The sequence below is a fragment of the Microcaecilia unicolor genome, unplaced genomic scaffold (genome assembly GCF_901765095.1).
Source record: "Microcaecilia unicolor unplaced genomic scaffold, aMicUni1.1, whole genome shotgun sequence".
Taxonomy (NCBI): domain Eukaryota; kingdom Metazoa; phylum Chordata; class Amphibia; order Gymnophiona; family Siphonopidae; genus Microcaecilia; species Microcaecilia unicolor.
The window spans coordinates 251-13,962 of record NW_021963606.1 but is presented as its reverse complement, the minus strand read 5'-3'; the positions used below and the strand labels follow the sequence as shown (position 1 = coordinate 13,962).

Genomic DNA, 13,712 nt, shown 5'->3' with positions numbered 1-13,712 from the left:
GTCGAAAGTGTCGGGCTGAGACAAACTCTTTTTTTCACACTACATGGCAATGCTGCAAGATTCGGGCATTTCACTATCTGTCTGTGGTCTTGGGATATCACCCCGGGTCCCGTACAGGGGGCATTTTTGGGATTTACTGTTGTTATGGGTCAGAGAAGCAGTGGGGACAAATGGTTTGTCAGCAAATCTTGTATCCTGGGGAAGAAATAATTATTGGCTGTCCGACTGCCCACCCTCCATCTGCTACTGGCACACCAAACTTCATTCTCTAACACTTGGGAATCCTTTGGGTCTCATCTGTCCCCAAAGCGTCAGAAGCGATTTCGTGCTGTATGGGGGGTCATATCTACAGAAGATATCTCCAAGGGTGCACAGTCAAGTCCTTAATAGGTTCTCTGAAACCTTTTCCACAACACACTAGGATCCTGGGAGTCGAGGAAGGGGGGAGGGGGGGGTTGGGGCTTAAGTGCCACGGCCTCAGACTGTACTGAACCTTTTTTGTATATAGTTTCATTACAGATGGGATGTTTGTGGGTTGGGATGGGTAGGAGGGGAGGGTTTTTATTTATATCATCATATCAGGGGATAATTGTACGCACTGAAGTTTTCTCTTGCATCTTATTTTACACAGACCATGGTGAGAGGGCCATGGAATGTGTGTGTGTGTGTTGGGGGGGGGATGCATATTCCAAGTAGCATTTCTGCATAAGTTGTATGCTGTTATTGTATACTTCAATAAAACTGTTATAACAAAGGTGCCCTTGACCTTTCATCACATGTATCTTAAAGATTCTACACCTGACCCTGAATAAGTACAGTTGGCAAAACTGGTTTCTATACTGGACCCAGGATTTGTTGTGTGCTGTCGACCTTAATTTATTATAATCTTACAATGTAGGGTTGCATAAAAAGGTGGACAATATGTTGCACAGAGAAACACTCTACAAATTTGTATTGAGGTTATATATTTCACCAAGGAGAGCATTGCTCGTCAGAACTAATTCACGCAGACAGTGCCAAGGGGACATATGTTTTGGTGCTGCCCGAAGGTTCACTGATTTTGGAAGCAAGTATTAGATTCTCTCTAGAAATGGTGGACTTGTATGGTGACATTAGAGCCTTTAATTATATTTGGCCAATTTGCCTCTGGGATTCTGTCAGTTTCTCCATTGAGCCCTACTCTTTAACATGAAAAACTATTCTCTTTTACTGGCTCCAACCCAGCTCCATCTGTGCAAAGATGGCAGGCATACCTTAATGAAGAACTCCATTTGAGCGAATACCAGTCATGGATTTCCAAAGTGCCAAGGGACAGGCTTTTCAGTCTGTTTGGGAGCCCTTTTGGCTCACATTATCATATAAGGCTTACAGTAGACTTTTAAGTATTTAGTCACGCTCCAAATTGAAGGGGGTTGAGGGGAAGGCTGTACTGCAGTGATGGTCATCTATAATTTTGTCACAGACACACTGGGGGGGGGGGGGGGGGGGGGGGGGGGGAAGGGAGGAAGTTCTTTGTTAATGTTATTTGCTTAATACCTGTATTTGCTATTTTCTACTTTGGTTTAATAAACATGATTTTAAACATAAAAAGCTGACCAAGGAATCCTGTCCTGTGGACTCTACAGCCAGTTAGATTTTCAGGATATAAACAATGTATATGCATGAGAAAAATTTGCATACACTGGAAATTCAACAGATGCTGCTTTATTTCATCTGTACTCATTGTGAAGCCTGACCGGCTCCAGGGACCCCTAGGATAGAGTTTGGAAAGCTCTGCTTTAAGAAAAAACTACTCTAACATACAAATCAGTCCCCATCCCCCTTTTAACAAAATATGTACAATATTACCTTCTAAAGCCAGGTGCCAGAGATGCACTGGCTTGGAGGCACCTAAACACTCATGGAAAACAGTGGCGTAGCTACTTGGGGCCAGGGGGCCCTGGACCCCCCTGCCGACGACCCTCTCGACCCCCCTCCCTCCCGCCGCCAACCCACCGTCCCCTGCTGGCAGGGGACTTCAACCCCCGCCAGCCAAGGTCCGCTTCTTCTCGCAAAAGGCTTCCTTCTGTTTCTGACATCCTGCACGTACAACATGCAGGACGTGAGACTCACAGAACGAAGCCTTGCAGATCAGCTGATCTGCAAGGCTTTGTTCTGCGAGTCTGATGTCCTAAACGTACAACGTGCAGGACGTCAGAAACAGAAGGAAGCCTTTTGCGAGAAGATGCGGACCTCGGCTGGCGGGGGTTGAAGTCCCCTGCCAGCAAAGGTAGGTGACGGCGGGAGGTCGAGAGGGTCATTGGCGGGGTCAGCAATGTCGGGGGGGGGGTCTAAAATGTGCCCCTTCACCTCAGGCTCTGGACCCCCCCTCCCGCCGAAGTCTGGCTACGCCCCTGATGGAAACAAAGATAAAGTACTCTCAAACTCGCCTTGCAAATTAAGATTTGCAAAAGAAATAGATGTTGTCTCTAAAGCTCATCTAATACAAGTTGGTTAGATTATTCTTAGGTTGTTTGAATGAAGACTATCACAAGCTGAAAAAAAAAATTCTGATAAGGATTTTAACCAATCAAAAACCAACAAAAAGAGACAAGTGCCTGTGGAGCTTGACTTAGGTCTGCTGCTGCTCACACTAGGGAAAAGACCTGGCAAAACAAAAAGCCTAACTATAACCTGGCAGTTATATTGTTCCGCTAGGAAAGAGACGGACAGCATTTCTGCTACCATAGTTCGTTTTGAAAACAAACAAAATTGGAACCTACTGCTTTACTTGGCCAACCATAGAAACTCGGGCAGATTCCAGATTCCTTATCTGACCGCTTTTTACACTGGAGATAAAGAAAAGGAAATAAAAGACATTAGACGAATGTAGAGAGTTTCACATTGCAAGAGATACATTTGTAATTATTCTAAGATTGGACAAAATAAAGAAGATTATTACACAAACAGCAGTGCTGTTTCAAAACAGCTCTGAATGAATCTAAGCGTCGTCATTTGCTGATTTAATTTTAATTTAATATGGAGGATTTTCAAACAGGGGAAGAGGACAAGTACAGAGGAACATGTGTGGTGGGGAAGCAAGGTATGGTACGCGATCCCTCCTCTCAGTACCCTTCTCCACCACCCCCAACTCCAGGCTCCGCCCATTGTCTCGCCTCACCCTATGCTTGGAATAAACTTCCTGAGCCCTTACGCCAAGCCCCCCTCCCTACCCATCTTCAAATCCTTGCTCAATGTTGCTTTCGGCACCTAACCTTTACACTTTTCAGGAAATCTAGACTGCCCCTATTTGACTGACTATACATTAGATTGTAAGCTCTTTTGAGCAGGGACTGTCCTTCTGTGTTAAATTGTACAGTGCTTGCGTAACCCTAGTAGCGCTTTAGAAATGTCAAGTAGTAGTAGTAGATCAAAGTACAATATGTAGGAAGGAAAATGTGTAGCAGATCACTGGAAGCAGCAATATAAATTTGCGTTGTGTCTTTAACAGGCATACCACAAAGACCAACAAATATGAACTCCAATACAAATATCCAGAACTGCCTTACAAACTACTAGTATGTTCTATCATTATCATGTTTGCATGTTAAACTACTATTATGTATTATCTTTTCCATGTTACCCAAGCTCCTTCTATAATGCTAAATGTATATCTTCTTATATGCTTCCACTATTCATGATGTAAGCCACATTGAGTCTGCAAAGAGGTGGGAAAATGTGGGATACAAATGCAATAAATAATAATAATAATATGACACCCAGGCAGGCCTTCCACATGGGCCTATCCTCTTCAGGTGCTTGTTTGAAGTGTGGTGTGAAAGGGGTATATTTGGGACATAAGTTCTGGCATTGTCCAGACATACAAAGCTTTTGGCAAGTTTGAACACTATCTCACAATGGACATCTAGCTAGCATCTTGATCCTTTTTTGCTTTTTGGTCATCCTTTGTTAACACCACTGGTTCAGAGTGGCACGCAAGGCTTTGTGTTGCGAGCCATTATTATGGCCAAAAAGACCATTTTATTGACTTGGCTTTCTCACGGAAGTCTTACTTTACATCAGTGGTGAGTGCAAATGCTAGCAATGTCACGAATGGAGAGACTTGGAGTACAAGATAACATCTATGTATGGAATTCCAAAGAATTTGGGTAGTACTGTACAATACAATGACATCAGCGGCACACAGTACATTGTTAAATCAAACATATAAACGGCAAGTGACCGTACTCACTTGCAAATGCGCAGTAGAGACTTCCCTCTGTCCCGCCCTCGCGTCAAGACGTCAGAGGGCGGAACAGAGAGGGAAACGGAGTCGAATTGTCTGATGCCGACACCGCCTGGAAAGGAACACCGCGCGAAACCACCTCCCCCTCCCCGCCGTATCGAGCCCCCTGCATTGACCTGACAGCGCCTCTCACCTCCGTGTGGAAGCGCTGCAGGCAGCAGCAGAGCGATCTGCTGCTGCCTGTAGCGCTTTCACACAGAGGTGAGAGGCGCTGTCAGTCAGTGCAGGGGGCCCGGCACGGAGGGGGAAGGGAGCGGGCGGCGATGAGGGTAGCTGGACATGGGGGGAGGGCAGGGGGAGAGGCCATGGTTGCTGGACTTGGGGTGAGAACAGGGCACAGAGGAGGGTTGGTGGACATGGGGGGAGGGGGAGGCCAAGGGAAAGAGGAGGCCTGCAATAACTCGCCCGTTTTTACGGGCTTTAAACGGCTAGTCTTTAAGTAAATGATGGGGTGGGTTAGTTAGGAAGGGGGAGTTCAATAGAATTGGATGTTAGAATGCAGATGTACTGTATTATGTTCGACTTATTTTATTATTGAAACACTAATAAAAAAGTGAAACGTTATAACTGGGGTTATTAGTCCCAACAACAGGGCTCAAGAATTTGATCTATATCATAAAGATAAACTGGTGCAAGATTACCTCCACTCTATGGCACTCTCCAGAGATTTGAACGTTTTAGGACGGCTGCGTAAGAAATTCTGCATGCTATCAGTGCATCCATGGCTGTACCTAAAAATAAAGGCATTAAAAATAAATTCTTATTAAGCTCTGTGCAAGCCAGAGGGAACCAAGCATCTGACAGTTGCACCAGTGACACCTCGTTCAGACTCAGGGCTGATGACTCAGATGTTCTTCTGCACACCGACATCCCACATTGCCCATGAAGAAAAGCTGCCAACCTCCAGCCTTTTATTAGGTGATCTTCAGACTCCCCCAGCCACATACACATTTTTATTAAAGAAAGAATATGCATTCTTCAGTAAATGTGTTCATTATACAAAAGGGCTTTCTCCTCGTAAGAACTCCCCTGCTCCCACATGCTACAACATTCAGAGGAAAAACACAACCTCGTAATAAATTGTAAATTAGCTACATATTTTTTCAATAACAGATTCTGTTAAAATCATTCCAGACGACTTGTGCATAGGTCTGGTAGGAAAACAAGATGATACTGAATGATGATTATAATGCAATGTATTGCTACGTCCCAAATTAGGGTTCCACAGGTAGAAAAAAAAAACACATTACTTTTCTGACAGTACTGGTAAGTTTTTATTTTAGGAGAGCACACCTCCCACCCACCCCCACATTTTTTTTTTAGTTCAGATATGTTTGGCTCATTTTCTGTGGAGAAAGCATTTACCCTCCCTATTGTTATGATGATGAACAAATTGGCAGTCTAGAGAGAATCCACATACATGGGAGAACTCAATAGATCCCACGGCACGTAAGTGTAAACAAAAAGGTGGGGAATATGAGCCAGGCTATCCAATAATTGGACCTGAAGTTAAGTTTAAAATAAACAAAATTTAATAATATTCACAAATATTAAAAATGACTCAATAACACAATTCCGCATTAAAAATGACTCGACACAACGTTGTGTTTCCGGCCGGATGGCCTACATCAGGAGTCTTGTGGCTAATGACGATGATAAAATATGATCATCAAGTGACGTGATGAGAGAACTCAAGTCACGAATTAGAAAAGTGGCAGACAAGGATTTAAAAACAATTGGCAGGACAGATCCTTATCGGACATTAATCACTACATAGAAACCATGAACCAACAGAGTAGTACATTCAAAACACCAATGTTGGGCTGGCCAGTTCCAGACTATGGTCTGATCTCCAGTTCTTAGCATCAGTCACTTCTTCTGCAGAAGCAGCATTCATAGCCCAATAGCAGGAGGAAGTCTTAGCTGATTTTTGGGTCCATGATTCCAGAGTTCTGGAGAGTCTCCATGTGTGACGTCACTGGCTGAGGGCTGCCACTGCAATGAATGGGTATTCTCTCTCTCTCCTCCCCCCCCCCCCCCCAGTCTGACACACCTCTCCTTGCTCAAAGTTCCCCTCCCAATATACCTTCAAACTCCTAGAGGGCGTTGGTAACGGAAGTGGTTCACACACACTGCCTTCCCCTCTGCCACATCCCGCCCCCTCAGATGCAACTTCCTGTTTCTGACAGGGCGGCACATGGCAGAGGAAAGGGTACAAGCAATATGTGTGAATCACTGCCACTGCTGATGCCCTCTAGGAGTCTGAAGGTAGAGCAGGAGGGATGGATATGAGAATGAGAGAGGGATGCTGGACTATGGGTGGAGGGGATGGAAGAGATGCTAAGACTGGCATTTTGGCACCCTTTACAACCAGCAAAGGGAAGGAGGACGAGAGAGAGAGGGAGATACTGAATCACAGTCAGATGCTTAAGTTGTCTCAGGGTCCCACAGTCCCTTGAGCTGACACTGCCTCCCCCTTTTCCTCTCTCTCCTTTTTCCAATTGGTGGGGTCTGGTCTTGGTGACAGTACTTTCAGCTGTGCCGAGGTAATTACTCTTTTACTGAGCTGCTAGATGAAGTGTACTGAAGCACACTTTCAAAAATAAATGAATTAGTTTCACAGAATTGCCACAATGGTTAGATAATTACTCATTTTCTAAATGTTCTGGAGTGTTCTTTTCCTGATAAACGATTTAATGCAGTCTTTTCCTGGAACACAACTGATGTCAGCTTTTAGAAACTATTATTTCTTCAATGTTTTTTTTTTTTTTTAACTTTTTGTCTTTTTTATTTGGATTGGGGGGGGGGGGGGGGGGAATACAACACTTTCCATCGGGCTGATGGATGAAATCAGAACCAATCCCTGTGAAATATGGCACAGGCCCCACAATACAAGAACAGCACAGAAACCTAGCTCTCCATGTGCTATGAAACCAAAAGCAAGGGGGAGAAATGTGCCGGGCGCATGTGCAAAAAAGAGTTTCGAAGTAAGCGCAGCTCTTGTGTGCATTCCCAGGCAAGCACACCCCGGCATTGTTCTTCTGCAACTTATGCGTTTCAGAAATTGTTTTCACTTGAAAAGCTCATATTTAAGAGCAGAAGAACAGCACCGATGTGTGCTTGCACTTGTTTTTCTTAGACTCGCACGTACTTCTTTCTCACTATCAGCATTTATTGGCTACACAGGCTTCCTTCCGCTTCAGAGAGACGCCAAAACCAGCAAGTGAGAAATTCTGAAGAAATGCTCTCTTCAAAACCTCCAACGCCGTCCCTGCCTGGTAGTAAGTTTCCAGTGTTAAGGGCAGCATTTGTTTCTGGCGCTGTTCTCTAAGCATTGGGAGGGAATTCGAAATGACTTCACTGACATCCGTTTGAGTACATTTAAATACAATTTGCAGCCATCTTTGGAAAAGCATATTGTTTCTCCACGCTAGAGCTCTTTGAAAACACTGCGCACATTAACGTGTGCGCTAGTCCAGCGCTAACTGCCTCTAATGCCAGTGTTCGGTTTTGAGCATCACCCCCTCGGAGCCTTCGATCCCCTCTCAGCTCAGCTCATCCATTGCGGCAACAGTCCTTGGCTGGTGGCTGCAAACCAGAGATCTCTACAGAATGGAGCAACATGGAACCCCAGTCTGATCTCCAGATGTCGCTGTTGGGCAATGACTGGGGCTCTTCTTGCTCTCCCCCTCCCCCAAATCTCCTAGAGGTTAAGAACACTGCCTCAGCATTCTCCCAAACCTGGCCTGAGGAACAAAAGGTCCCAGGAAACAAACCTAAGTCCTCTACACAATGTGCCACTGAGCTGATCCATTGATTCTTGTGGTAGAATATGCTCGACATGAAAATACTGATCAATACAAGGCTTACAAGTGGCAACTAAAGCCATCCAGTTACAGAAATGGATACAGGCTTAACCCCTCAAGCATTTGCTTATCCACCACAGAAAGACACATTAAAGCAAACACAGTTCATATCATTGTCCTAAGATTATACACCAGTGTCCACGAACTCACCTTCAACTACATCAATCATGCACAGGCCTAGTAAACTTGGCAACAGATTGGCTGCTGCTGTGTGCACTGCAATTGCTCCTCCCATGCTGTGACCAATCAGCATGATCGGAGGTGGAAGATCCCCATATAGTGCTTCCACCACATTTCCAACATCTCTAGTAAAAGGGAAAAGAAAAACACAAACAATGTCTTCTTATGAAGGATTCTTACAATTAATTTGTAAATTATAGGTGGGGGAAATGGAATGTGGCAGCAAACAAAAACATATGCATTGTTTAAAACATACATTTCTGATGGGTCCACTTTCAAAGGCTACAAAATTATCTGGCAGCTGGTGTACTTATAACTTCTCTATTTTCAAAACGTTTACAGATACAACTGAGCCAAAAATCTGACTCAATTTTCCGACACTATCCGTACAATGTGGCTGGATTCAGGGAAATAAAAACAGGGGTGGATGACAAGGATATTCAGCAGCTGTTCAGATAAATTATACGTTTAGTCTGGACCTCACAATTAACAGGTGACAGCACTATTGTTGTATTCAGCATCAATACCTTTACAATGGTGCAGAATATACATAAAACAAGAACAGGAAAGGGAGACGGATCCTGACACTTCAAAATCAGACCAAGGAACACCAAAGGTGAGAAGTAAACCTTTTATTAATAACTCTTAGAGATGACTTTCAACATGGCACCATGTTTCGGCACTGATGTGCCTGCCTCAGGAATCTCTCGATGATATATGAACATATAATGTGAATATAACAACCACACAAAAGTCAGTCATCAAAGGGTGAATTGCAAAAAGGGCCTTGAAAAAGACCGCTTGAAAATTAGTCTCACAAATCGAGTAATGTTTACTTCTCATCTTTGGTGTTCCTCGGTTTCATTTTGAAGTGTCAGGATCCATCTTCCATTCCTGTTCTTGTTTCCTGCCTTCCCGTGGGATTCTAGTGTTCATTCCACACCTGTGGATTTTTTTTTTTTTTTTACAGAATATACAATTCAATTAAGCGCCAGTGTTTAAATGAACACCATCGCTATGCTTGCTGAAAATCCAGTGCTACATTTTCAATACTGTCCAGCAACTTCCATCTCCCAATTCACAGTTCAGCTTCCCAACCAGATATTCTAATAGCCAAAGGTGAGAACAGTTTGATCCCTGGAGGTAGAACCTCCCATCAACACTCATCCGCTTTGGGAACTACAGTCCCACAGTAACAGCATCTGCCAATTAAATGAAAACAGTAGAGGATGGGAAGAGGGAAGGCACTGGTAAAAGGTAAAAGTCAAGGCAGTCCCATAGATACAAGTAACAAGTTGAGAACAACGACTTATGGGGGGGCTACCTATTTGCATGATAGTTTCTTGGCAGACTATTAAGCAAGGTGGAACGCCAATGCCCAAACAGCAGGCTGAGAACAAGAGAAACCAGCGTTCAAATTCTAATACTCCCATCAATACTCTTTGTGATCTTGTCCATGTCCTTTTCCCATCTACCACTCAGGGACCAACAAACTAAGCCCTTTCTCAAGTATTTACTGTACCTGAAGTGTAAGTATGGGTTTGAAAAGGTGAGGGACATTAAAATCCAAAAATCAGCCCTCACAAAATCCACTGCTTTACCCCCACCTGCCCACTAAATCCATGCTTTTTCTCCCTCATATCACCTCTGCTGGTTGGCTGCTCCACACAGCCACCCTTTCTGTGAACACATATTTGACGTTACACCTCAATCTACCACTTTCAGCTTTATACCACAACCTCTTGCTACAGAACTTCCTTTCCTCTTGTGAAGGTTTACCTGTAAGACAGTTCTCATCTCCTCTAAGATATGTAAATCCTTAAGCCCCATTTCATTGGTCTTATGATTCAGACTTGGCAATATTTTACAGTCCTTTTCCTGACTGCATCTACATGAAGGACTTTGAACCGTCTGTGGCTCAGAAATGTCTTCTTTTAGCATTCTCCATTTTTTTTTTTAGTTTTGCATAGCCAGCTGACAAACACTGGGCCACTAACATTTGTCCCTGAACAGAAATAGCAGCATAGACTGAGTCACTCCTGCAATTAGAATTAATTTTCTATACAAAATGTGCAAAATGAAAATCTTGGTTTCTTACAACCCGCACCCAAACATTTGTGACTTACACAGGTCTAGAAGCTGTACTAGCTCCAGAAGAAACAGCACACTGATTCTTTTTCATGGTCTTAAGAACCATGTATTATTTAGATAGATACAAAGCATCTAGGACCAGTTAAGATCCTTCTTCAGGTGGGACTGCATTTTTTGATTGCTCTTAAGAAAAGATGTCATTGCTAGGTTGGGCTTGGTTGGATGAGCTGCCAAGTCATGTGGCAAACAGAAGCGGCAGAGGGTTCTTGTAGTCATTGGCGCCGACTCCGTAGGTGCTCGAGCACCCCCAACATTTCACCCACCGGAAGTTTGGCAGAGGCAGGCAAAGGTGACCAACCGTCCTCCCTCCGAGACGGGCGTCCGGTCCTCCCTCCCTCCGAATTTTAAAGTCATCGTACCTCGTCATCGGGGGGGGGGGGGGGGGGTGGGGGGGGAGAGGAGGGTTACGGAGGCAGTCAGCAACAGTGATGATCAGCCTTGCAGCACTGTCTGCATGCAGGCTTCGGCTTCAGTGAGTCTTCTCTCTCTCTCTCTCACAGATCTGCTCCCGCCCTTGCAGAAACAGGAAATGAGGGCAGGACCAGAGCTGTGAGAGAGAGAGAGAGAGAGAGAGACTCACTGAAGTCGAAGCCTGCATGCAGACAGTGCTGCATGCTGATCATCACTGTTGCTTACTGCCTCCGTAACCCTCCCCCTCCGACGACGGGGTATGACGACTAAAATTTGGAGGGAGGGAGTGGGCACCCTGGAACTCGGAGGGAGGGGGCGGGGAGGAGGGATACACCACCTTAAAAAAAAAAAAATTCAGCACCCCAATAATTTTGAAAAGTTGGCTCCTATGCTTGTAGTTGTCCCATCTCAATGATCTATGTGGTCTCCAAACCTCATGTCATCCTTTAAATAAACTTATATTGGTCCAACCAAAAGGTACCACAGGCTACAAAGGATAAGAAAATAATCTGAAAAGAATTTCAGTATGATTAAGAACTGATTAGTAATGCAACAGTATGCTGCCAAACTTGAGACAGACTGACTCAGCCCACTCTATCCTACAGTTCTAGAGCAGTCTCGGGCTTGTGTACTATTTCTTCATTAGGGGATGGACAAGTCCCACAGATACGTTAGAAAATGATTTAAAACCAGGACTGGAGGAAGAATAAAGACACAGAAAATGGGAAATTGCATTCATAGTGAGGGCTTGGAAAGGGTCATGGGGGGGGGGGGTTAATAGATGGTTACTAAATTAGGGTGGAGTGTCATCAGAGTTCAGGCACTCTGCTAGAGCAGTGACTTTTAAATACTGCTGTGACAGTTGAAGGCTCCACTATTTATGTTCGTGAAGCAGCATTGCAATATAGTTTTATGTTAGAGGGTCATAAATGGACTTCAATATAATGTGAAAAGCAGTATGTGAGGGACTTTTGGGAGGGGGGAGGAGAATGCTGGGAGAAATGTTTGATGGTAGATTGTTCTATTCTATGAGAGTCGCATACGCATTTGTACTGTATGTCTTATCTCCATTTGTTACTTGAAAATGTTCTTTTTGAAGTACCATCAATAAACTGTTGGAGACTTTTTTTGTGGGGGGGGGGGGGGAGGAGGAGGGAGGGAAGAAAAATGTAAAATGTTCTTGGAGAGCAGAGGTAATTGTTCTATTTCTCTGTGTTAGTTGCAAAATGGAAGTTGTCTCTTCAATAAAATATATTTAAACATAAAACCAGGACTGGAACAACCTCTCCCAAATGTCTAAAGTCTACTGTGACTAGAAAGACAAGGTCCCTGTTCTGGAAGGGGAGCACTGGATGTATTAACTGACAGGTATGAAGCACGTCACTCAAGCCATTTCACTGTATTCCAATGATTAATTCCCTACAAGGCTACTGCTTTCAAATCTTCCTACGCCAACATGTACATACACAGAGAAACAACTTGCTGTATTATATTGAACAAAAATTTAGGACTGCGCAATGTGCAAGAGTATCTTGGCAAAACTAGGAAATATTTCTGGGCACTGAAGATGATCTCTTACTTAGCCATGGTTCCTGCAGATAAGTCTTCAGTATTTCTTACTTTTGTTTCACCTGTGAAAACATGCATAAAAAGGTATAGAAACACATCAACAAATTCACAATGATACAGAGTATAAAACTCTTAAACAAATGATATCAACTTTGAATCTTTGCCTCCTATCACAAGCCCTTCAGCACTGGTTGTCTCAATCTTCTTTTACCTGTTCCTCTATTGCTGGAAAGGTCCATCAATCCCAGTATCTTTTTTCCCAAGCGTGGCCAATGCAGGTCACAAGTACTATTTACCCATTCCAATCCTGATTTTATAGATATCTATGACATCTTCTCTCAGGCTTCTCTTCTCCAAGTTGATTTTTATTTGGTTTAATTTTTGGCGACAGAGAGCCTCCACCAATACCTGGCCTTCCGGTGATCCAGCTCCAATGACCACTATACTGAGGCCTGGTGCAGCTAAGGAATGCAGATCAGGAATACAATGACTGTAACTCATCCATGAAACGGTGCAAGATAAAGCTAAGTAAATGAGCACGCTATACATTTTCTACAAAGAATTTATAACCTAAACCACTCAATTAGTCATATTTCTGACTACTGATCATTAATATTTTCCCAAGACATATGGGTAATTCTGAAGATAAACAAAATTGAAAATTCTACAGGTGACAAAAGACCTCTTGGAATCATTGTGGATCGAAATTCCAGGTGTAAAGGGAAAAAGGACAGTGATAGGAGCGTACTACCGTCTGCCCGACCAACGGACAGCAGACGCAGTCATATTAAAGGAAATTAGGGGCGCTAATAAAATGGGCAACGCAATAATAATGGGTGATTTTGAGGAATTTTGAGAATGTACAGCATTGGGACCTGGATTGAATGATGAATGGCGAGGACATCAGCATATTGAGCTAATTATATTTTCCAAGCTTGGACAAGTGAATTGAGTCTCCTACAAGGTTTGTGGTGGCACATGACAGTGCTCCCTTGAAAGTTTATGTGGAGTTTTTTTTTTGTGAAGACATATGATTGTAAACGGCTCCCTCATTATATCTAAGGTGTGTCCTTTAAAAACGCGGTGGAACCGATTGTTTGAAGTCTTTTTTTTCTCCACTTTTTTATGGTGTGCCTGCCAGAGTGCCCTCAAACTTATTGTGTAAGAGGTAGAATTGTTTGTGTGTTATTGATTTCAATTACTCCAATATAGACTGGGTTAATGTAACATCGAGGCACGCTAGAGAGTAG

The 13,712-nt window shown here is 43.6% G+C and overlaps 1 protein-coding gene across 1 annotated transcript in view; it reads right to left on the bottom strand.

The window, feature by feature from the left end:
* The window catches only part of LOC115459504 (protein phosphatase methylesterase 1-like), a gene marked incomplete at its 5' end in the record, with an annotated part of 42,494 nt that extends 29,970 nt beyond the window's left edge, over window positions 1-12,524 (bottom strand). Inside the window, 5 exon segments of the mRNA XM_030189308.1 lie at window positions 2,763-2,828; window positions 4,927-4,996; window positions 4,999-5,016; window positions 8,302-8,456; window positions 12,473-12,524. Coding sequence (XP_030045168.1) covers window positions 2,763-2,828; window positions 4,927-4,996; window positions 4,999-5,016; window positions 8,302-8,456; window positions 12,473-12,524 — 361 coding nt within the window.
* Between the last annotated feature and the right edge of the window lie 1,188 nt (window positions 12,525-13,712).